The 26,166-nt window shown below is 40.9% G+C and overlaps 1 protein-coding gene and 1 long non-coding RNA gene across 2 annotated transcripts; one reads left to right on the plus strand and one right to left on the minus strand.

Annotated features, from left to right (window-relative positions):
- The first annotated feature begins 1,837 nt into the window (after window positions 1–1,837).
- On the plus strand, window positions 1,838–25,808 carry LOC145455823 (macrophage mannose receptor 1-like). Its single transcript, XM_080333843.1, has 33 exons — window positions 1,838–1,991; window positions 2,503–2,574; window positions 2,672–2,845; window positions 2,931–3,095; window positions 3,166–3,279; window positions 3,588–3,701; window positions 3,804–3,965; window positions 4,115–4,222; window positions 4,749–4,940; window positions 8,430–8,549; window positions 8,612–8,803; window positions 9,165–9,212; window positions 9,288–9,423; window positions 9,491–9,687; window positions 10,590–10,756; window positions 10,820–11,052; window positions 11,116–11,283; window positions 11,346–11,450; window positions 11,972–12,106; window positions 12,364–12,449; window positions 12,533–12,626; window positions 12,992–13,144; window positions 13,210–13,300; window positions 14,095–14,253; window positions 14,310–14,471; window positions 15,344–15,546; window positions 15,607–15,798; window positions 19,829–20,051; window positions 20,521–20,711; window positions 21,785–21,902; window positions 21,972–22,065; window positions 23,398–23,454; window positions 24,661–25,808. Exons 1-33 carry the CDS (start codon window positions 1,913–1,915, stop codon window positions 24,912–24,914), a joined length of 4,758 nt encoding a protein of 1,585 aa, XP_080189969.1. The 5' UTR covers window positions 1,838–1,912; the 3' UTR covers window positions 24,915–25,808.
- On the minus strand, window positions 16,072–19,832 carry LOC145456364 (uncharacterized). The gene is made up of 2 exons (XR_013920588.1): window positions 17,322–19,832; window positions 16,072–16,695 (listed from the first exon to the last, which is right to left on the minus strand). It is a non-coding gene; the product is annotated as an uncharacterized LOC145456364 (long non-coding RNA).
- Window positions 25,809–26,166: the final 358 nt, after the last annotated feature.

Here is a 26,166-nt window from a genome sequence, read left to right on the forward strand (position 1 = left end):
CTTTGTTTTTATCGCATTAGCGCTCTTCCTACGCAGGCTACGCAAGTAGTCACTTTCTACATATCCGCGATAAACGTAAGAAGCAGGTATAGAAAATACACAACAGCTTCATGAGGAAGAGAACACATTCGGCAGGATGGCGGTCTCGACTGCACAAGTGCACAATTCATACTGTTCGGTCGCGCTAGTACATTCGTTCACTGTGCCGCGATTGTCGGATTGTTAGGACAACAATCGCCGCGGCAGATGAATTTATACCGCTCTGGGCTGTAATTCTAGGTAGCAACGCTTAGTTTAACATTCCCTGACGAGTTTGAGGGGCCTGGCGTTATTAATATTTGGTTGGGGATCAGTGCGAAGATAACATTCGATAAATACCAGTTATTGTAAATTTTGGAGCTGATTTTCATGAGTTGCGCTATCACAGGCGAGGCATGGTTCGTTTGTACCTTGCCTCTTCTCACGCCCAATGAATATGCGAATTGCATAAATTTGGATGTAAATAAATGTTAAAAGCTAATTATCCATGAAAATCACTAACAAAATACAAATAAAGTAATGGGATGTTTTTACAAATTTGTTTTTACTTATCTTGATGACAGGCGACCCACTGCCTCGCCTGCTTCCCCGATCACGCGTCCTTGTATGGCATCAGATTACCGTCATCGAAGTTCACGACAATCAGCATCTTTCTGGGCGCATTCACATTGCGATTTCATTTCTTCACATGACACATTGGTAGTCTTCCTACCCTGCCGTGTGCGCGACTCTTGCGTTTCGACATTCCTGTGTGGGGTTATTTGGCATCGGACGGCGCACATGATCGCTTTTTATCTCCAGGTGCATATCGCACCCCCGACTCAATGCTATACACAAGACACAATGCGATATAATGAACAGGAGGATGCCGAAACGACCAAGTGCGGTCTATATATTTTACATCCACCTCGGTCTATGGGTATTAGGACTATACTATAGTATTAATGCCCGAAGTAACAGTCTTCGATCATGATCCATGCGACTATCTTTTTATCGGCGCTTTCCTACTCTTTTCGTTCTATGCATTGTCTTCGTCATTCACTGGGTCTTTCTGTGGGCGCGATTTTAATGTATTTGGAATAAAATTGAGCAAAAAAAGGCTAAGTTGGATTAAAACACTGGAAGTTCAAGTAAGCGCTGTCACAAAAGAAAACTAGATTTGAAGATATAATAGGCTACAAGTAGCCTACGCAGCATTCAATATCGTAGATGCAATCGAAGATAAAACTGCTGCGTTAGTGACCACTAAACAGTATTATATGAATAAGACCATGTAGGTCCAATCGCAATTGACTCCAGGTAATGCTGCGTTCATGGACATGACGACACAATACGAATCTACGACGTCCGACCTCAATAATATCATCGAAACTAACATAGCAATGACTTGCGACAGCATCACACTCCAATGCATAAGCGCGTACAAAGATTAGTTATTAGTCATGCCAAATGTTCTATTCTATAAAACGACGGTCCAACTGCTGCATTTCACTCAACCGGTTTTCACCTACGCATGTACTCGGTCATGGTCTCGCAGATAGACTAGCTCTTAGCTGACAAAGTGAAATGAATAGTAGCGTATTTCACAAGCGGATAGACATAGAAAATGGCAAATTATCATCTTGTGGCTGATGATTTTATGTATAATGCATCATGCATGTCAAATAATATTGAGCGTAAGTTACGCATTACGTTTAGTGTGGACGAAATGAAAAACCGTCCCGTTTCGCTGTGAAAAACGCGAGTTTCATGGGTCGCTGTTGCCTTAGTGACCATTGAAAGCAATCGCAATACATATTCAGTATACATATTACAAAGAGGCTCTGTTTTGCAGGCTGCATCGCCGTTTCGTATTGAATATAGATGTTACAAAATGCGGAAAGAGGAACTTACATTGCTTACAGCTCTATTTCTGACTTACAGCGCGATACGCATGGAAGCTGCCACCACAGGTTGGTATTGTAGTGAATTTTTGACGGATGAATTAAGAAACTACTAACTTGTGTTTATTCCGAGTTTAATTCCTCTTTTATTAGCCGCGAACGTATAATATAAAATGTTTTTCAACATTCTTCCATATCTCAGATTTCTTAACTGAGCTTGTTTAGTGACATCATATTCATATTGCGTGTTAACGGTGACGTAGGTAGAGTCTATATATCTTTTAGACGTCTCAAATCAAACCGTTGCGCATTGATGATTCTACTACATTGATGTGCATCGAATTGCAGTATTTTCCAGCTACATTAAACATCGCACGAACCGCAGTGCATTTATTGTTTCGTGATGTAGGTCAGTGTGTGTCGTGATTTGATCGCTAACGAGTCAAATCCCCTAGACAGCCCATTTTGAAGTAATGTAATCTTGTATTTGTGTAATTCCACTCATTAAAATTTCGGTCGACTCGTGGTTAAGAGTTACCGGATATCCAAACTGGATTAGTATGAAAGATGCCCTTTTCAGATGCAATGACGAACTCGTTTACACGACCAACAACAGCGGCCACACAAACTTCGGGATATGACAACACAACCTGTAAGCATAGCCTAATGCCGGTGCATGCTGTAGCGACTTACGTTATTCGTAATCTATTAGAAATCTTCTTCTTCAACGTGACTCCGTCTTGTTTCAGTCATATACACTATCGGCGGGAATGCAGGCGGTGATCCATGCGTGTTCCCTATGGTTTTCATGGGCGCGACGTATTATTCTTGCACCTCCGCCGGACGATCTGATGGATTTAACTGGTGCGCCACTACTTCCAGTTACGCAAAAGATCATAAATGGGGGTTCTGCCCTGAGCCAGGTTAGACAATGTCTCCCAGTTCACAGTTCGTGGTGGAGAATTAAAGGTATTCACTGGTGGCAACAAATGCTCATTTACATCAAAGTTGATGGATGTGGCGAATTCTGGGATCCCGAACCGTTCAACGTATTCTGTTATCAATTCAACTTCCAGTCGTCGCTCACGTGGGTTCAAGCGAGGGATGCATGTCGTCAGCAGAACTCAGAGTTACTCAGCATTGTGTCGCCACGAGAACAGGCTTGGATTGCAGGTGGCTGTTATACAGATGCGTACATCGTTTGGTAGAGCTGTAACGCTCATGCAGCTCCAAATTTTCACAGGAAGAGTGAAAATAGTGACAACTGTTATGTGGCTTGGACTGAGCGATATATCAATTGAAGGCAATTGGGAATGGTCGGACCGGTCTCCATTGACTTATTTGAACTGGAGAGATGGTGAGTTTTACTAACATTCGGATTAACGGCTTCCCCTTATACTTCAGCCTAAACTAAAATCGTTAAAATACCGTATGAATGTGAATTTGTGCGATCTTATTATTAGATCACATTCAAGTCATTCTCCAACACCGGAAAATACATATTCACGAAAAATTTACTATCACTGCCATCTTATTGTATTGACATGTTCGATGATAACGACCCGCCACTGTGACTCTCCTAGCGATTCATCATTTTCACTACCAGCGTGCCTTACAAGGCCCCATAAACGGAAAATGTTTGTTACTAAATGATTTGTCACTTAGGTCAGCCCAACAGCTATGGTGGAAACGAAGACTGCGGAGCCATCATCACTAGAAACGGTTTGTGGGGGGACACGCCATGCTCTCGGAAACTGAGCTTCATATGCAAAAAGATTGGTAAGTCATCATCTTGATTTGAAACTATAGCTATTAAGCATACGAAAGCATGGATGTTTTGTAAGCCTATAGTATCATTTTGAATCTTGTCTATTCGTTAAGACGAAACGGCGACTCCTGATAACCCTACTCCCCCCACGTCAAATCCTAGTGAAGTGGACGTGTCATGTTACCATGGGGATGGCACTTATTACAAGGGGGACCGAAACATCACCGCATCGAACAGAACCTGTGCGGAGTGGTCAACAAAGTCACCAAATTTCGGTATATACCGTGTTTGCTGTCGTTCGTAGATGCGCTATGGCGTGTTGGTTGTTTTATCTAATTGTTCACTTATCACTCATAGTTACAATTCTGTATTAACTATACTGGTTTGTATAGTAATTCTTAATTATGATAATCTACTGTTGCAGGACTAAGTGGATCATCATGCAGGAATCCAGACAAATCGCCGATGCCTTGGTGTTACACAACAGACCCCGCTTCAACTTGGGAATATTGTGATATACCGAAATGCATAGGTAGTCAGTCTATCAGTACAACCAGAATGGCTGTTGGTGACTATAGTTGAAATCGTATTTAATCTTTTGTTCTGTGGATTGGAAGTTGTAAATTCTGTTCTGGCTTAGCTGGTGCTTTGTCGGTTCATAAATACGCTGATGTAGCTGAGACCACCAAAGCTTTCTGAACTGAAAGTCATCGGATGCAATATTGATACTTTGTCTCTTCAAACGAATAGCCAATTGTGTAAAATGGAAGGCGATTAGGAATGCGATTGTGACATCGCGAACAGTCCCGTGCGGAATACGCGGTGAGCTAGTCGCACGGTTTCCCCAATTTACTGACAGTCGAACGCCATTCGTACCACTTCACGACACTGTTTTCGGAACCAAAACTAATCCTTATGCCTTATTATGCCCTCCGCAGCGTTTGATCACCTATTACGAGCGAAATGCTTCCTGGCGATGACGAAACGAACGGCTGTTTCACTCATCCCACGGCAAACATACCCGGTACTCGCCCTGTTCGCATCATTCATGTTTTCAGCACCGAAACACTGCAAGCGGGGTTGGAAACGCATCGGAAACCTCTGCTATAGACTCGGATGTACTATCCCGTCGATTTGGTCCACCGGTCAAGCTCAATGCGCTCGTGCCGGTGCTAATCTGGCACGAGTCAATAACATGGACGACATGAACACAATTACAGCTTGGATGAACCAGATAAAATCTTGGACAAGTATGACCTTTTCATAGCTTTTCTGTTTTCTAAAAAGTGTTGGGCTTTTTTTAACACATCTCATGTCCGGACTGAGTGACGAGCGATATTTAAAATTTATATCATACTACTTGACGAGAACCATCATTCTGCTAAATCAGACCTTGGCAAAGTGCGGCCCGTGTAGCTATTTTGAGTGGCCAGCGTGCTCGTTTCTTGGAATTCAAAACATAAAACCTACTTTTGAATATTGCTGCGTGGAACAAAATCACAGGCTGTATAAACTGTACCGGAACGGAAATTAGTTTTCTTTGTGGCCTCTTCAGTGTCCTGTCCATACGCAGCCTACGTCCCTCGCAGGCTCGCATTCGTAATCCGGATTCAAAATAAAGCCAATGTAGCAAAATATGCCATAACAATTGAAGTCAAAAGAAGTCACTCTTGACATATAGTTTAGCTCAAATGTAGATAACTGACCTACGGAAGTTAGTTATGTATAGTTCAAACCTTCTTTGTTGCCATTGTTACATTATGCATTACACGGTCTGTGCTACAAATTGTTTCGTGATAGCTAGGGCAATTTTTTTTTGACATGTCAAAAAAAATCAAAATTAGGTCAAAATTGTAGCGTTAGGTCAAAATTTGTCAAAATTGTTTACAAAGTCAAACATTTTTTGACCTCTGCATTTCGTTTGTATCGTAGATTTTGCGCTGTCGGTGAACTTATCATTTGATATTTTACAGCTCGTAGCCTACTTTGTAGGCCTACCGTTGTAAACGGACCATCGTCTGCTGATTGTGAATCATAAATGGTCAAATGAAACAAATAGTGACATGGTTTTATGGTCAACGTACCGCAATATCCTAGCTGAAGCAAGACTGCTTGGACATTGCATGGTTCTTATATCGAGAAGCGCAAGCTGAAAAATTGTGACATAGACAACATTGTCAGAATGAAGCAACACGGTTTGTCACCAGCAGTGTGCTCACAACTTGAGTGTTGTCAGCCAACAAATGCTGCTGTTGAACGTTCTTTCTCCGTTCTTGGCAAGCTACGTAGTAAGAACAGACACTTTCTACCCGAGAATGTAGGAAAGGATGTTTCGTTGTACTACAACAAATTTTAATTATTTCCACCAGAATACGTAATGTAACTACTGGCATTCTTCATAGGGCCAGATTTCGTTAAAATACTAGTTTTTCATGTAAAAATCTGTCAGTTTTTGAGCCAAAAACGTTTGTCTTCAGGCCAATCTACTTCGTAAGGACAAACAGTTCCAACCAGAAATGAAGATAAGTAGTACAATTTTAACATTATATGCGAAAACACCTAATTTGCATACGCGAGGTCAAAATTTGGTCAAATTTCAGTTTTTTTAGGTCAAAATCTTCCGTTTTTTAGGTCAAAAAAAAATTGCCTTAGTGATAGCATAGTGTCCTATATGGTGTCGACACAAGCAAATCTCACGCCTCAGTGAAATTGTATCACGTCACAATTTCCATTTGGCTACAGGCAATTTGACGGTCATTTTTGACCGGCTTGCCGAGCATTAAATTTGGTAAAACTGGTATCAATCGAAAGCTGACTCTGCACTGATTACGAAAATATAAATTTTATTCCGCTCGCGGCCCTGGAACCCCCACATCAGCCTCGAATTTTTCATTGTTATGGAGATTGGCATTGAGACGCAACAATGCTGTCTGGCGAAACGAGAGAGTTGTCCCAATGCCAATCTCCATAACAATGAAAAATTCGAGGCTGATTGTGGGAGTTCCAGGGCCATGAGCGGAATAAAATTTATATTTTCGTCATCAGTTCAGACTCAGCTTTCGATTGATACCCGTTTTACCAAATTTAATGCTCGGCAAGCTGGTCAAAAATGACCGTCAAATTGCATGTAGCCAAATGGAAATTGTGACGTGATACAATTTCACTGAGCCGTGAGATTTGCTTGTGTCGATACCATATAGGACACTATGGTGATAGGCTACGTTTCCAAATTCCTATTTCGTAAAACAATTCAATCAATGCTCGTTTTTACTATGAGACATCATCATCCATAAAAGATGGACAGGACATGCATATCACAAAAGAAAGCCGAAAACTGAAATTCAAAGACGGCATGGAGCAGTAAACACAGGGCCGTACCTGCCACACCCCAAACCGCCCAATTGGAGGGGGCCCAAAATTATTTCGTAAAGTAACGTAAATTATAATGTTTTCCAGATATTAATAAATTTTTCTTCAAATTATCTTCGCGCTCCGCGCGATTTATCGTAGCTAGTTGACTTGTGACGTTATATGGATACCCCTTTCCCGGAAGAAAGCGCCTGATTTATAGATATACCGCGTCACGACACACCAAGACGTTGACAATGACGTTTCGGCTAGCATACGACTCTAAGAAGTGTGCTGTCAAAAATCACGGCGGCGAAGAAACCATGACCAAAAGTACCGCCTCATGTTGGCCGAAACCGATATATGTCTAATATGTCGATTTCAACAAGCCGCAAATGTTCGGAAGGCAGCGATCAAGACAATAAGCTTTGGGATATTCCAAATACATTTTAATGTCTTCATATAGAAATGTGAATTGAAGAGAATTCAAAATGTATAATGCTTAATATTGTTTCGAATTATGAAGCAAAATAAATAGAATATTATTTTTTTGTTGATTAACCGTCATTTTCTCGTTATCTAATATCAACGCATCCACTGAGCAGCATTTATTAACAATGTCATTTACTGCTTTCAATTTAGAAATAAAATTACTACGTTGGAGAATACAGCTAAACATTTTGACTCGGACCGCCAACGTATTTTGTGTTACTCATCTGGCCCGCGGAGAAAAATAATTGCCCACCCTTGTGCTGAATCATTGTGTTCAATATGTCGATTGCTGTATATCGGTCGATCGCATTATGTTAAAGTTGCATTTAAAACAAAAATTAATTTAAAACAAACATGTTTAAAGCAAGATCATTGTTTGAAACATGTTTTTTATTTGCTATGCATGACGTCACGACTGTTTAAATGTGACGTGATAGCGGATTGAGCTAGACAATTGAAAATATAGGGTAAATATGGGTCCACCGAAGAAAAGGGCTTCCGACCACTACCATAAACAGGCCAAAGATATCTTTAACTGGGACTACATCGTTATGCCGCATTATTACGGTCGGCGATCATCATCATCAGAACACACATTCCGTACCAAAAATCGATATCTACTTGCTATAACTGCTAAACCGACGACGATTTCGAGGGTTGCAGCCACTCCACAACGTATAAGTCGACTATATTGGATGAAAATCGTCCCTAGGCCCAAACTACATATTTTTTCGACAGTATCTACACAACTATGCCTTAATTATACAACTGTTTAACAAAAAACTTAATTTTGTTTAAAAAGAGGCATTTGTTTAAAACACGTTTTAAACAAAGTGTTTTAAAACACCGTTTATTTTAAATGCAACCCTTTGCATAACAGTTGCCATTTTTCTTCTAAGAGCTATCTGAAATCTGGATTGGCTTGAACGACATCAATCACGAAATGATGTTTACTTGGATCCCCAACACTGCCGTTAACTTCACATACTGGGATAAAGATCAGCCCGATGATACAACTGGTACCAGCCGTAACGTGTGAATCGTGGAATAATCGAATAACTAATGTTTGGTTCATTGGTAGGAGGCAGCGATTGCGTGAAGCTATCGATAACGAATGGTAGATGGAACGACATTCCCTGCAGTACAAAACTACAGTTTCTATGCTCGCAACCGCCTAGTGAGTCAAAGGTTCCTGACACGGGAATCACCGACGGTATCTGTCAAGGTCGGCAGAGTCATGGCAAAGGAGGATCTGTGATACCCCCTGGAAAAGGTATGCTTCAATGAAAAATCCAATTTCGCCTTATTTGGATATGTTTAGTGGGATTTCTACTCACATCACATCTATACTGCATATATTTAATCAGTCAGTAGGCCTATATGAATGATAACATCGTCGCAGGTCATCCTTTTTTGCACTGTGTGTCACTATTCGTAATACATGTAGCTTGATATCACGCTGAACAGCAATGGAAGCATGTAATTCATCAGGATGGTACTTGCCAAGTTGTCCGAAGCCGTTTGGATACGGTTCATGTCATTGAGATTATATTCATTGTCGTGATCATAAAATTTTACACCTGACATTCATTGATACCCATCAGTGCTAACGGATTAATTGTTTTTCGATATAGGTTCTAACGGAACCATACCGCAATATCCCACCGCTCCTTCTATGCCAGGTGATTCATTTTGAATCAATAGCTGAATTATATAATCAAGTGATAATGACAATATATACCATATGGTGTTTCCAGGTTGCCCTGTTAACTGGGTGGGATTCGGCATTCACTGTTATAAGTTTGACCACGACATCGTAAATTGGACAATGGCGTACCGCATTTGCCAAAAGAGATACGGCAACGGTACGAAGCTTATGTTGCCTCAGGACAGGTAAAGCGTATACTTGGATGGATACAGATGATGTAAACGAGAAATCTATGTATGCATTGGTTTCCAGATACGAGCAGGCCTTCGTGGCAAGTCAGCTTGCGAAGTTTCCCTCTAACGTGCAGTTTCATTTGAATTTGGTGTCGGTGAAACACAACACTTCGAACTGGTTGTTTTTCGACGCTGATCTGGATGACCTTAATAAAACCGTACAAGTTGAGTACACGAATTGGGGTCGACAACAACCAAAAGTCGTCGAAGCTCAATGTAAGCATTTTGGGAACAATACAGAAATATATTTTACAATTTTTTGTCGATTCCACATGTTTGCTTAGAAAGTCTATATGCAATTTATTTAATTAGCTCTAAGCAGAGTTGCACAACTGGAAGATTTTCCGCTTTTGCCAATTAAATTAGAATTAGAATTACAGCTAAACAGTATTTTCCAGATTATATTATAATTAGTATTTTAGCTACACAGTTTATTTCAAATTAGCTTGGAATTAGAATAACGGAATTCGCAAAAACTTCGAAATTGAATCAAGCTGATTTCATATCAGTTTATTCTCATAATCATGAGATTGGAAAATATCCGTAAAGAAATTAATCTTGGCTCGTTTCGCTCTATCTATACAGTTATCCTATAGCATTTTTAGGCAAACCAGGAATTAGATTACAATTATAATGAGGGCATAGAAACATTTCACGAATTAGATCAGAATTAGAATTAAAGCGAAGAACATTTCACAATTAGATTAAACTTAGCTTATACCGGACCGCTTTTCGTTCTAATTAGCATAATGTGACAACCTGATAAATAAAGTCAGAGTCCATGTGCTGATTCCAGAATCATACAAATTAGCACGGTTGAAAGTCAATGATACTTGGTAAACGAAGTGCTCTACAAATTTGAATAAATAATCGCACCTGGATGACAAAATCATTTGGTGAACAACACTCGCATAAGGCAGTCAACGATTTGCTTGCGTCGTTATGATTTAGTAACACGGCGATCTACAGTGTTTAAATTGATAAATGAATGAAAACAAGAAGACGATAGTCAATTACATGTAATTGGTGAAATGTGCAGGTTGAGGAAAATTGAGAAATTAAGAAGGTGTCTACTATGCTTAAACTTCCATTTTACATGTATGTAATTTTCACCATAGTCGGAATGTGTGCCTATCTGAACGCTGGCCATCTGGGAGGACTATGGGCTGTCGGAGCATGCTCTGATACCCACCGTGTAGCCTGTCAGCAATTGGCGGAAGGTGCTACACCATATCCACCGAAAGCAACCACTCCCGTTCCTAAACCATGTCCAGACACATGGAAAGTAAGTAATACTTATTTTTACGGCGCTTTCTGCGATTTAACTGCGACTATTTCCCGCGTACAGGGCATCGGCGATAAATGCTACACTGTGTACATCAAACACTACAGGCGACAGCGAAAAACGTGGCAAGAAGCTAGGGATTACTGCCGGCAGCTCGGCGGGCCTGGCAACGAGGGCAATGCAGATCTAGCCAGTATATACAGCTCAAATCAAGAGGCTCAATTAAACAAACTTCTTCCGTATTGGGTACCTGGTGCAATATGGATTGGACTCGCTAATCGGGATATTGAGAATAAGTAAATTGGTACGTAAGTTCGATGTGCAACACGTATATAAAACTGCATTCTCCTTGTATATAGGTTCCGTTGGTCTGATGGCAGATCTTTGACATACATAAATTGGGCTGATAACGAACCGGATAATAAAAACGGCAACGAAAATTGCGTGGTGTTTAACTCGCACAATAGGCCGCCTGCATGGAATGACATGAACTGTATGAAACTTAACCACTGGATCTGTCAAATAGAGTAAGTACATACCTATGTTTATATTTGCTGCAACAGCTACTTAATGACCATTCCTATTTTAGTCGAGGCAGTACCGTTGCAGATTTAACCAACGTGACCACTGTTCCAACTCCGGTTTGTGGAGATTCCTCGTGGTACTATTTCCAAAATAACTGCTATTATTTCAGGTATTTTCTCTAAATGTAAGACACAGTCTATCAAATAAATGAGAATATATACTTTTATGGTTTGCCCCTTATAATTTTTCCTAACAGTTTGAGAAGAGACGAGATGTCGCCCAATTTCGGACCCGCTCATCAGAAGAAGTATTAAAATATCGAAATAATTTACGATATTTCAATTGTGCCAGGCTGCTGCTGATATCTTATATAAACATTATATAAACCACAACCGAATAAACTTGACTACACGACGGAACCATGAGTGAAGCAATATTTATATCCTATATCTTATACACGTATCTTATCTGTATCGCAATAATGACCACATCAAAATTAGAATATATAAATGTCCTTCCAAAATATACGCGGAATAGAACAACCTGTAATTGTGTCACCAAGGAAACTCTATATAATAACAAGTTAGTTAAAAATGAAATATATAAGCACTAAGCATGCATGGTGAATATCCTGAATAATAGACATATAACAACCAATATTTTCATGCATTTTCTCATTCAATGCGGCAGTGAACGAAGCAAATTTTCCTATTATGACGCAAGAACCGATTGCATCTCTCGCGGCGGGGATCTCACGTCAATTACCTCTCGCGAAGAGCAAGATTTCATCTTTAAAACGAGTCAAAGGCAACCGAGCATGTCCAGGTGAGGGTACAAGCGCGCTATACTTACCAGAAATGGAACCTAAAAATGCCCATTGCCAAGCTTGGATTCAATTTTTTTCTCATCACAGTGATTTCCTAATAAGAGAAACGAGAGAATACAATGGGTTATATGCTGCTATTTTCGGAGAATAGATTATATGTACACCGATTTCAATATGATAACCTGCGAGCGGTACCTTGCCTGACTTGTACGCAACAACGTAAAATGACCGTGTTCGTGACATTATTTACCCTCAGGTGGATTGGTCTGGACTGCAACAGAAAAAATCGGCAATTCACTTGGCTCGACGGATCTACCTTTTCCTTTGTATCCTGGAGTAAAAGTAGGCATTGCATTCGTTATCTGTTAACATGCCCAAATTTATTCGGAACGTGATGCCTTTTAAACATAATTATGGTATTATAGATGAACCTAATGACGTCAATAGACAGGAACAGTGCGTTGAAATCATTTCGTCAACCGGAAGCTGGAATGACGAGAATTGCGGCAAGAAATACGGGTGAATATAATTTATCTTATATCATAAATAAGGCTATACGTTGTTTTCTGTGGTCGAATTCAAGTGATAATTCATTCCTTTATACAAATTTTATTGCTCAAGTAATGATCGAAATAATGAATTTGAAATTAAAAAAAAGATTTCCACCTATTACGTGATTTTACGGGTATATGAATTGATGTCAAGGACGCTTATTAGTACGCTAACATGTCGATGAGCCGACAATTGCGAAGAAACACGAAATTTGATCGGGTTTATGAATATTCAATAAATTACCCTTACCGATGTGTATACTTGCATTAGAAAAAAATCACTTTGTGACATTGTAGGATTAATAGTCATCATTTCATTGTTTTAACCTACAGTTACATATGCAAGAAGAGCAATGTCAGCACGACAACGATCCCCGGGGTCAGTCCTACACCAGAATACCGCCCCCGAGGCTACTGTCCTGGTGGCTGGTGGGTGTATCGGGGATACTGTATCAAGGCATTTGGCGTTGATGAAGAGCAGGAAAGGTTGATGATTTGTAATATTTAGCAAAACTTCTTCAAATACGTCAAGAAGCAATTCACTTCTTCAGACTCAATTGGACTGACGCTCGTGACGAATGCATGGCGCTGGGAGGGAACCTTCTGTCGATCGCGAACGCCCAACAGCAAGCCTTTCTGACTGTAAATATATCAAAAATCATTTTGAAACGCAGAAAGTAGTTTTGGGTGGAGTTATCATAATTTTCATGCGTCTATTTGTCACAAAAACCGAGTGTACCTGTAACTAAATTTATCTTCGAAGATAGCACATATAATTCTTGCGTCATTATTTTTATTACCTTGCATATTCTAATGTAACCACTTCCGATTAACGGGTAAAAGTATGTGACCCCTTAACCAAATCTGCTTTTAGAAACTAGTTACTTGACCATTTTCAGGTCTTCATTTTGTACCACTACTTAAAGGAGTTTTTACATATGTTCCAAGCCTCACTACTTCAGACTCCTTTGACCAACTCTGGTTTTCCTCAGCACCCGAATAATATCAAGGCCCATGCAGTTTCGTTCTAGGTCTTTGTAGGACATCGCTTAAGGGAATCGAATGCCTACAACAAAACAATCAGTAAGAGTTTCTGGAGTCGGCCGCGGTCCGGACATCTCGCACAATTACGTCTCATCAATATTACTGACACTTTTGACATTGTATACGCCTAGCTCAGCATCAGCGTGCAAAGTTAGGATTACAGAACTACAGATTAATGTCAATAATGACAATGAGTTGAATGTGATATGAGTGTTTTGGTCGGTAATATGCCATTGGTGTGGACGAACTGTCTATTGGAAGTAGCCATTCGTAAGACACAAGTTAAATGCAGGTGAATTCTTTTCGTTGGGATGAAATTACGCTATTGTCTTTTCGTCACACAGTGCAAAAGACCGTAAACCTGATGACCCAACACTTATTCTCTTGTATAGAGTCGCTTGATAAGTGTCAACGTATCGGAATTGTGGATAGGACTCAACGACATGTTCGGCGAGGGTACTTTTGTATGGAGAGACGGGACCGACTTCAAGTTCCAAAACTGGAAGTTCGGCGAGCCAAATAGCCCGGGGTACCGGAGCTCGACAGCGAAGGTAAAAACTTTGCAGTTACCGATATCACGCTTTCGATTACACGCCCGTCTTTACAGCAAGACTGTGTCAAGATGATGACAACGCAGTGGAGCGTCGGCCGCTGGGCTGACGAGGAATGCGACAACAAATATGCCTACATCTGCGAGAAACACCGATCGAAAACTGTCCTAGAGCTTTGCAAAGATAGCCCGAAAGCAGGGTGGTCTACAATGTGCACTGTGAGGCAGTTAAATACGTAGTATTACATGTATACATACTATAGTATATAGATAGGCTGTGTAAGTGTGTCTACCAGAGCAGGATAGATGAACATCTCTAAATTTCACGACAGCACACAATGAAGCTGCTTCATGCTACCAGGAGAAACCTTATGTCCACGATATCTTTGATTAGGCTTTTTCCATCACAGTAGTCAGGCGGGACCAAGGAGGCTACATCCTCTCTTGGATGTATATACGAAATCAATATTCAAATTCTCTACCACAAGGAACCTATTTAAAATCAATTACGCGAAACTGTGACACCCTGAAGATCTTTTCTTAAAACTAGGTTCGCACTATGTGGTCTCTGTGACGAGTTCCGTTCATTTTCATATACATCCAGTTATGCCCCGGACTTTTATTTCCCGAATAACTCGCCTTCGATATCTGCAAATCGCTCTGACTCAACAAGTGTTTATAACTTCATATAGACACTTACACGTTCTTTTCTCTCGAATTTCAATTTAGTTCTGCAACAGACCTGGTTTCTGATTCTTTGCTGTCCAGGTATAATTATTCTGTGAATGGTTCACTACATGTAATGACGAAATCTATATTAAATTCTCTCACGTCCACCATATTATTGATGCAGGATGTGCCATTATAATGTTGATCTCCACATATCGTTTTTGACTTCTACTTCTACTTTTGAGTAATATATAACTTTTCCATGCTATATACACGAGTCACTTTACTTTTATAAAAGTTCCGCTTCCTTTTCGCAGGTGTTTTGCCTAAATTAATATTATAGTTCGCCTTCTTATCTATATATGTCATATATCCGTAGTTCCTGCCCCCGCGCGTAACGCTTACGATTTGTTTTACTGTAGGACGTGATTCAGACGGACGCGGACTGCCAAAAGCTGAGAAGACGCCAAAAAGAACGATGTATGCGAACATGTAAACTATGCGATCGTTTCATCAAAAAGGCCTTCGATCCAACAGTGTCTGACACAAACCCATGTAAAAAAGGCTGGCGACCTTGGAACGGAGAATGCTGGACGCTGACCCAAGCGAATTATACTTGGGACGAGTGAGTCTCTACATAGGCACTCATCATAGAATCCAATTTCCATAAAAAAGCTGTATGTAGGGGCGTTGACTATTGTGCGAGTCAGGGCGCGGAGATCGCCACCATTCCTGACGAATTTAGTCAGGCGTGGGCCTACAGCCAGCTGGCGGATCCATCGGAAAACCCGGAATTGGCCCTGCCAGTTGGTCAGACAGGCTGGATTGGTTTGCGAAAGAGAAAAGGTGAATCGAGCTACCAGTGGATAAGTGGATGGTAAGTTAACTATGCAATTGCATCCTATTAGACCAATGGTTCTCAAACTTTCAGAACGCGACCCGAATCTGAGTTTATCGGCATCTCGCGACCCAAGCCTTCCATATCGAGATAATGTATTTTAATGTTAGTATGCTACATTTCAAAGACATCTATGAAATACAGATGGTGCAGACAATCAGTTGCGCGCAACGCAGTTCTATGAAATATGTAGGCTTGCATTTAAACAACGGCATTTTAGATTTTTTTTAAAGTTGTATAACTATGCCATAATTGTGTGAATAGTCTACTAGCTAGGGCGGAGGTGGGCAAACTACGGCCCGTGGGCCGCATGCGACCCGGAACACCGTTTTGTGCGGCCCGCGAGAGTCTCATGAAACTTATGAAAATATTGATAAAATGCGTACCAAAAATCTACAGGGACTTTTAATTAAACTTTATCTTAATATATTTTACCATGTTAATTCTAAATAATTACTTCATACAGCCCGACCTCAAGGTCCACGCATTTTGAAACGTTTGAACTGCGAAATATCACAAAAATCCTAAACGGGATTGATATAATTCGGATCACGAGTGTGATTTCAGATTGGCCACTCCGGCAACGTTCATTAATTTTAGTGCTGTGCTTGGAGAAAACGATTCGCGGGTGTATTCGGTAGATTCGTTCTCTGTATGAGTAAAACAGGTGTGGACAACCTGAGGACGTAGTAAGAAATTTTTGCAGCCGTGGACACGGAATTCAATTAGCATGTGTTGGCGACCGTAGACATGCAATTTGAATTGACGAATTTATAACTTGCCTTAAATTCTCGAAAACACCCCCTCCATCAACTCTACCGGTGAATCTGATCACACGGGCTGAGAAAGGTTAAAGTTCGATAGTAATATGTAAAACTACAAATATTATTGAAGAAATTAATTAGTGAATCCGAAAAAATATTCGCGCTTCGCGCGGATATGAACAGTTCCTTACTGTTTACTGTGCCCACTCGCAATTTCGGTTCGTATAGTAAGCCTTAAAGGGGCACTGCGCTCTAAAAATGATGTGATCTCAAATTGAAGGTAAAAACGAACAAAAATTTTTGGCCGCGGCCATTTCCTTCAGAACGCCACCGTAATGGAGCTGCAATTTATTGAAATTTCTACAAGACCAGCTGCCGCGGCTGCTTAACCCGTTACACGGAACGATATCTTCACCGTCGCACTTGCTCGACGCGATTAGGCAGTCACGCAGAGAACAAATTTTAGATAGTTGTCAGCCGATGTTATGAAGGAAATGTGTCTAAGTTTCGTTCCATACGTGACTGCCTTATCGCGTGGAGCAAGTGCGACGATGAAGACATCGTGCCATGTTACGGGTTAAGCAGCCGTGGCACCAGGTCTTGTAGAAATTTCAATAAATTACAGCTCCATTACGGTGGCGTTCTGAAGGAAATGGCTGCGGCCAACAATTTTTGTTCGTTTTTACCTTCAATTTGAGACCACATCATTTTTAGAGCGCAGTGCCCCTTTAAATAGACGAGTCCAGAGTTCACCGGAAATAGACATATACACTGTAACATGGTTATTTGGCGCACAGCTCGTTCGTTACGGATATTCCCAGGACTGCAGCCGTAGGCTACATGAGTAGTCGAAATGCGGCTGTGAAGGGCTAAACGGTTGGTCACCTCTCGCGTAAAAGTAGGCTATTTATATGTCATCTACATACAGAAGAAGCGTGTTTGAAGCTAACAGGGTTTTGATGCTGTCAATATTGTGTGTCCGGGAACCGAACGAATAGTGGAATTAGCAAATCTATGAACATATAGCTGCCCACGACGACTTTCATCCCTATAGTTTTGACAAATTGGTTTTTGAGGTCGCGATCAGCTTATACAGTCCTGCCACTGTTTCTGGCGCGTGTACGATTTCGTCAAAGCAATGTTTGTTTGGTTTTAAATAAGCATATAGATTATCTCCATGTCCTCGCTATATAATCAAATACCAATAATGTGTTTTGGTTTATAATCCCAATTTTATATAGTGCGTCCCGCGAATGGATCCAGATGTTGGATGCGACCCGTGAGCTCAAAAGTTTGCCCACCCCTGAGCTAGGGTGAATACTGAATACTATATGTAGGTTGAATACTAGCTAGGCTTGCATTTAAAACAAAAGGTTGTTTAAAACAAAGGGTTGTAAAATTATGTCATAATTGTGTAAAGACATTCCAAGAAATTTTTGTATTAGCCAAGTACAATTACCATACGAAAAATCCGACGTATATCGATATGGGATGGTTGAAACCCCCCACTTGGTCGATTCAACAGCCATAGTACAGATATTCCGTCAAATGGGGCTATATATTTGCCCTATAGTTCCAATGGTCAATGCCAATCCCTTATGACGTCATAATTAAATATCCGCGACGTCATGGCTTTAAAAAACATGTATGTTTTAAATTGACTTTTTTTTTTAAATGCCACCCTACCCGTCACGCTCGCTCGGGTTATTTTCCACAAAATATTTCAAACTATAGGCATTGTATCCTGCAGCCTGTCGAAGTACATGTAGAAGAAAGAGGCGCCGTACCTCTTGAGAGTGAGAGCCCTTTGTACATTAAATACACTTCAAAGCTTTGCGGCCAAAATGATGAACCAAATATACTTGGGTTTGGGAGCTACAGAAATGAATCTTCAGAATATGTCTTCATCGCAACATAACGGATGATACTGTTTAGTGCTGTGGCCCACAACCGACAACTTCACATGAACGTTATAGAATATGGATTGTTTGGTTTGGAATACATTCAGTGGTGGCCCTACGAACGGGGGGCCCTGGGCGAGACTTGCAGGGGAGGGGGGCGTATAAGTATCTAACCGTAAGTTCTGGGGCTCTCTTTTCCCAGACCCCCATTTCGCATCTGTTATTATTATTATCTATCTTTCGCCGCGCCAAGGTTTGGCCAGGTGCTGGATTCGGCCATATCTATTATTGCATGTGTGCAAGGATAGACTATAAAACCAAGTAATTCTACCGCATGAAGAGACGTGATGATTATCGGGACACGGGACTTTTCTAACAAATGCAGAGATTTGATGATGATTGACACATCTGTGCGAAATCATATCCATGCCTGGTGTACGGATATCCATGTTTATTATCCTTGAAAAAAGCGCATAAACCAAATAGGGGGGCCCTTCGACCAGGGAGCCCCGGGCGACCGCCCACCTCGCCCACCCTAAAAGCCGCTAAGCCGCTACTGAATACATTTATGTAAAATTTAATAACTGGGTGCAGTAGTGAATTTGATATGAGCCATGATCCCTGCCACATTATCGGTTGGTCGAACCAGATGGTATACATAAGCCCGTACCCGATGGTTGTTATAATAATCTTCAATCCAGAACATAGTCCATACAATTATCATATCTTTAATCATAGTGGAGTGGTACTCAGACGCAATTGAAGCGCAACATATTTCATATAGTAAAGTACAAAGCCTAGAAGACCGACTGCGCCCGACCTATGCAATTTTTGAAAAGGGGCGCCGGAGGGGCACTGGTCTAAAATCATTTGTTCATTATGCTGCAAGTAGGTAAATCTACTTGAATACTCCGAAAAGGTAAAAGTACTTCAGTACCAGCTACGATGCTCATTGGTACCACTGCTCCGGCGTCAGCTCCGGCTCAATGACGTTAAAAACTGAAGTTTAAGAATGAACCCTCAATTTGGAATTATCTAGCTTTTCAAGATAAACACGAACAAAGACAACACAAACAATAAACACAAAACATCTAAGTCTGCACGAAGAAGTGATCCATTGATACGAAGGAATAATATTGCCTCTAACAAATTACGCCGATTCATCCATAGTAGTAGCATAACATCCGGTGAAATACATCGGAGCCGTATCTATTTTTCAAACAACTGGTGCCAATGCACGTCTCCGATGCTTCGGTTCCGACTCCAAAGTCTCGGGCAGGAGAACACATCATCACAACTCATAGCGTCTGCAATCACTAACGGGATATCGTCTTTGACTTATAGGCCAGTCACCTACACAAACTGGGCGTCTGGCCAGACCGTTGCGCCTGAAAATGTAACTACGCCAGGGTGCGTTGCTGCGGTCGGTAAAGCCGAGAAGTCGAAGAATTATCAAGGAGGTTTCTGGCATGATTACGATTGCAATACAAAACTCAGGACACTGTGCAGGAAAACGGACAAGAAGCCCCCTAAAAATGTGACAATATATCCTGGCAAATGTCCCGGGGTAAGTATAAAATTTCAGAATAGGCAATACACAGTCCCGTATTAGTCTATGGCTGCTATTCACATATCGCGAAGTCATCCTCTGATACGATTGTATAATGTAAATATACATTACCCTCTACAGCAGGACAATCAATTCCTCCAGTATTCGGGACTCATAGAAATGAATTATTCAGCGGGCAGGGTCTCCGACGTAGTGAATAAAGATGATGTCGGACCACACACTGGATCCTTCGGTTTCTTCACAGACTTTCGTCATATCAATCTGGAATCTGCACTAGACCAACTGTATTAGGGGCGTTGATTATTGTTAAAGTCCAGAAAACAAGCGCAAAGGAAATCTGAATTTCCATTTCTCAGCTGATAACTACCATTCAATTTATGTAGCTAGCTACACTAATTTGCGATTGCTACTGTCCCTTGGCTATTGAGAATCAGTTGCGAAATCATAACAATAATTTTGTTCGCAGAATGACTGGATAGCATTCAAAGGCAATTGCTACTTGGTGCAAAAAGACCAGCTTACTACTTGGTATCAAGCCGAATATGACTGCCTACATTACGACGCTCACTCGACGAGCGTGCATTCCGAAGAAGAAGCAAAATTCCTAATGAGAAACACCGCAAACGCGCGTGCGTCGTCTTACATCAGGAGAAATGTGTGAGTCTAGATTTGCTCTATACTTTCCAATGTGTCCAACTTCTTCGATAACCATTTTGGGACTAGCGAAACAGTATGCGCTATTTCTTAACAGCCACAATAACCAAAAGAATCAGCACAGGTGTATATTGTAGTACGGAATAGTATCCTTGTGTTGGATATCTTGACTGCTTAATGCTAAGCAGTACCGCGCCAATTTTTCTTAGACACAGCCCCCTTTATGATAGTGAAAGTTTTCGCGTCCCCCTCATCGTCATGTCACAAAATGCAACCAAAATGCTGGCAATCCCAACGGATATAGTTTGATGGCATGGAAGGTTATCACTGTTGATGAGAGAATTCTGAAATATGAAATTCAGACTATACACAGAGCAATAACTATGAATCGGAGGTATATCGCGCGGAGCACGAATTTTTTTCATTTGAATGCAGCTTCGCGCGCCCCTTCAGATGCTTTCGCGCTCCCAAAGGGGTCGCGCCCCCGAGTTCGAGAACCACCACACTAGAGCTTTTAAACATTTTCTTTCCCAATTCCATTTGCATATAGTGACTTAATTGTCAGGTTGCCTGAAAACTAAATTTGCCTCAATTCCGAATAGTAGAAACCCCGCAACCCAAAATTGAACTTTCAACCATTTTTTGAATAACAGTATTTACTGTGACAAATTTCTTTATTTCACTATGGCCGACCAATTATCGTGTTCCAAGCATGCCTGAAGGAGTAGTGATGATTTGTCCACACAAGGGCTTGTGATATAATTTGCATAAAGGCATTGTTAATTAATGAAAACTTAATAATACACCGATTAGCTGTAATTAGCCAACTTATAGGCCTACATCGAACTAACAATTTTATCACTATGCAAGTGAAATCGGTATGTAAAATTGGGCCGCAAACCATGAAAATCTGAGAAACATGACACCAATTCATCGGACGGATCAGACAGGTTGTGCGCAATTGTTAATATTGATCGATATGCACCAAGGAAAAAGGTATCGGGCCGATGGATATCAGCCAGGGGTGATACTCTCGTAAAATACACTTTTCTATCGATTTACTATATCATTGGCAGGTGGATAGGCATGTACCATTCCCGGGATGATGACACTTACTCATGGACGGATAACTCCCCCGTCAATTACTTGAACTGGGCTGACGGCGAGCCAACCAAGCGCGGCGGACTGTTCAAGGCATGTCCAATCGACTTGGACCGATTCCACTAAATCTATACCGGATCTGACGCAATCTCTTTATTTCAGGAGATATGCGTGGAACTTTCTGTGACCGACGGTCGCTGGCGAGATACCACTTGCAACAGAATTGGAATTACTGTCTGTAAGAAGCCAAAGAAAGGTACGTGCGTAATTTGAATTGAAACACGCTCATCCTTCAAATGCTGTGTAATCTTGATAAGAACTGTTGGTAACTAGTAGCATAGGCACTAAACTGTCATTTTGTGTGGGTATGCGGAGTGCTGTGACGCCACAATCACTAATGATCGGTGACGTTGATGTCGCAGCTGAATGTATTTTAATACTCATCTCAAGTCATTGCTGGTCTTATCCAGTGGTTTTCAATCTTTTTGATCTCGCGGACCGGTAAAACTTCAAAACTAATGTGCGGAACTCTAAATTTAATCACGGCAAATGTATGCAACTCAATTGTAATATAGGAAACTTCATGTAATGTTGCCTTTTCGATAATAAATAGTTACAAGTGGTACTGTCTGTGGTAGTATTAAAGTTTCTACCACGTTAAGTCCTGTTTAAGACCACCAATTGGATTGTGATCGTTCGGTATCCTTCGAAAAATGCGACTTTGCTGTTTGCTTTAGCCTCTATTATACCTAAAATTATACCTAAAAATACCACTTCGTTGCACTGTAGAAGTTTGTAGCTTATGACATATAACGAAGGGAATTGTAGGCTAAGGCTACTTTTATACAGCTTTGTGCAACACTTGCACCACTGTGACATCCGCCGGAAGTAGAACTTAAACCATCTATTATGACACAATGCAGAAAATACATCACGAACTTCTAAATCGAGATGCAAAATTCTAGTATACTTGGCGGACCGGCAGAAAACTTTCCACGGACCGGCGGTTGAGATGACAGGGTTGACGCACTGATCTGTCTCTAAACTGCATTCACGTCGTGCCAATCAGTCGAATTTAGTCAGGAAATGGTGCGAATATTGATCATCGATCACCAAAGTGATCGCATGTAACCACCGGGTTACATAGTCAATCAGTAATACGATTTCTGGCCCAATCCCGGTATCTATTACTGGGCGTCAACATATCCTTTGATATTAAACAGGCTTACCGCAAGACAACATTAACGACATTATCTATTTTCTCTCCCACCGCTACCATATCTACTTTTACCGATGCCACGACATGAACTCTTGCGCAGGTCGCGAGCAGAGAGATGTAATCCTACAGAATTTTTGATCATCAATCCCAAAATCCCTCACTGTTTTGAGTGGTTCGAATCGATTAAAAGTTTGCCGGACAGACGCTGTCTCATTCCTTCGCTTGCTCTATTGATCGAGACACTCGGGTCGTCACTTTGCATTTGAATGGCGTCAAGTAGATCTGTGTATATTTCGACGTGCCGTATAAATATTTTACATTCAAATCTATTTCTGAGAGCATGATGTGTATTTTTGTCTATCATTTCAGTTGTGGAAGGGCCAGCCATACCGGGAACGTCTTCGAGGTCAACAGCTTCATCGAACAGTAAGTCTACAACCTGAACCTAACAAGTTTCATAACTTTACTACAATATACACATAAATTATCGCATGCACAGATGTAAACATACAACAAGATTGTTGTCAGGGTAGTATAAGGTAAATATATAGCTTTTTGCAGACGAATTTCATGGTGGATAAATCGGCTACACAAATTATCTGCAATATCTATATATAGCTCACGGTATACAGCGAAACAAGAAAACCGCTCAAACGATGATCACGGGCCTACAAAGTACTGGCTCGTGGATGCAGAGTTGTTGAAACTGGAATTAAAACACAGTGGCGCACGCGTGTCCCCACACGAGGCAAGCGCGAAAGTGGCCCACAATTATTTCATAAATCAACAGCTGAGTACAATAACTCTGGGCGGATTTAGTCACATTGAAGTTTTTCGTCACGAGATTTCGAGTCACTAGTTTTCTTGATTTTAATAGGACTATATGCACTTTCTCTCAAAAATAAGTAGAAGAACAAATTCGCATAATTAACTGAAAATGTATTCGCAATTATGAGAAAGCAAAATAATCGGCTTATGAATAGACTTCTGTGGGATGTGAACAATGAACATGGCTTAAGATATACAATTACGTCCACCGAATTTTCGAATTCGTTAGCCCTACAGGTAAATCTCATTACGTGGGGTAAGAGAGAATAAATAATAATAATTAATATTAATATATACATGTACCAATATTAGGCAAAAATTAAACCAATGAAAAAAATTTTCGCCCTTCGCGCGACTAGAACACATACACCCAATAGAAGTAGATAAGTCTAGCATTCGACGTCACCTATTCCGGCTCATATGTGTATCGCGTAACACCAAATTAAGATCGCTACGTAATGAAATGGTACACAAAAGAAAGCGGTCTGGTAGCGTGGCCCCTAGAAGTTGGGTCGCACACCTCATGTGGGTACAAGACCAGCGTTTTTCGAGTGACTCACAAAGTGATATTTTGATCTTGCATATTAGTAAGGCCAATGCTTACCAATAACTGAAAATATAATTTTAGAAATAGAATAAAATAGCATAAATAATATGAGTCTCTAATGGGAATGTAGGGCATCACTTGATATATATTACTGTTATTTATTCACCCCATGCCTGATATTGCTTCTTATAAGGATTGGATTGAACCAACTATAGTTTTCGGCTAGCGAGCTGACGAATATCCCCTGGTATTTTCAGGTACGTTGATGGCAGTTGTAATAGTACTGGCAGTACTTCTCCTGGCCTCGATCCTCATAGTGATGTTTGTCATCAGAACCAGATCTAGCAAGGATAGTTACAGGCTACAGCTGCCGAACGTGTCATTCCGCGAATTCTTCTCCAACGCTCCCGGGCTTCGCGCGTTTGGTTCGACACCGTCCGGCGACCAGCAGGGACTGGTTGAGGAGGTTGACGACGACGATGTGGCTTTGATGACGTCCGAGAGTCGCTGAAAAAAGTCAAGCTTCATCCACGCGCCCGAGAACAAGGACTGGAATCGGTTTACTCTGCGTATGGGGCCTGATACGAAACTAGCGTTGCAGATTTTATCGAAGTTAAAGTTATTGATTATTTAAGAATATTCATCCAACAGAGCAGAGTTGATGTAACTTGATTGAGGACTACAAACGTGAAGTCATCATTCGCACTGTCATCACTATTACGAATTGGCCAATTCGCATGCGTGCAAGCAAGCGTTCTCCCCATTATGTATAGAGATATTTTGTAATTGTGACGCCATCATGACAGCAGCTGTATCGATGATGAGTTCACATTTAACTCGCATTGTTCGATGCCAAACCATCGCCCTTCTGCGTACCCGGTAATATTTTATATTCCTAAATACATAGCAGTTGCTTATTATTCATCAGGTTCATATACGAAAACAGTCTTTGCCTAGTTGTTACTCGTGTCACCAAGCTGATCATTTTACTTAGAAGCCATTGTCAATGTTGTCATGTCATTGTCAACCATTGCTCAATGCGCTGATACACCGGCAGGCCGACTCTTAAAACTTAAAATAAAAGACTGAAAACAAGCGTAGGCCTACCGCATCGACGTGACTTATAGGAGAGTCCCATCTGTGGTTTACACTGACGTTCGCATAGTATCAGCGATATCTAAAACTCTAGTTCTAGATATCCCTGGCATAGTAGGCTATAGTAAACTGCCGTCTCATTGGTTAATCGTGAGCGAGTCACGTATCACTCCGAGCGATGAAACATGTCCTCATAACTTCATTTGTGCAATGATATATCCTTTTCAGTCGTAATGTGTGAATGATTTAACAATGTTATTTGTTGTTGGACTTTTACAAGGCATGCTCTAATACACTGCTGAGCTGAGAATCGTGTGCAGGCTTGCTTGTGTCATTACGGTCAACTGGAATGGACCTCTTCTCGCATCACAATATTCTTTCAGTTATCTGACGAAATGCAAATAGTGGAAGACAGTGGTGAAGTCATCAAGTTCCCAAAACAATCGAATCCGCTTAATTCCTACACCGGACCATTCGGAAAATTCCCGTGGTCGGCCAAAATACCGGAATGAAAAAGAAGTAAAAATTGCATAAAAAAACTCCATATAATTTCGACAATTATCTGCGAAGCATCCTATATATACTATGGCATTGTATTTATAGATATTACGCGGCGATAAAGTCGGTCAAGTTTACGCGACAGTCACCACAATGGAACTGATACATAA

This window comes from Botryllus schlosseri, chromosome 2, assembly GCF_051294905.1.
Source record: "Botryllus schlosseri isolate E-star chromosome 2, Bs_hap1, whole genome shotgun sequence".
Taxonomy (NCBI): Eukaryota; Metazoa; Chordata; class Ascidiacea; order Stolidobranchia; family Styelidae; genus Botryllus; species Botryllus schlosseri.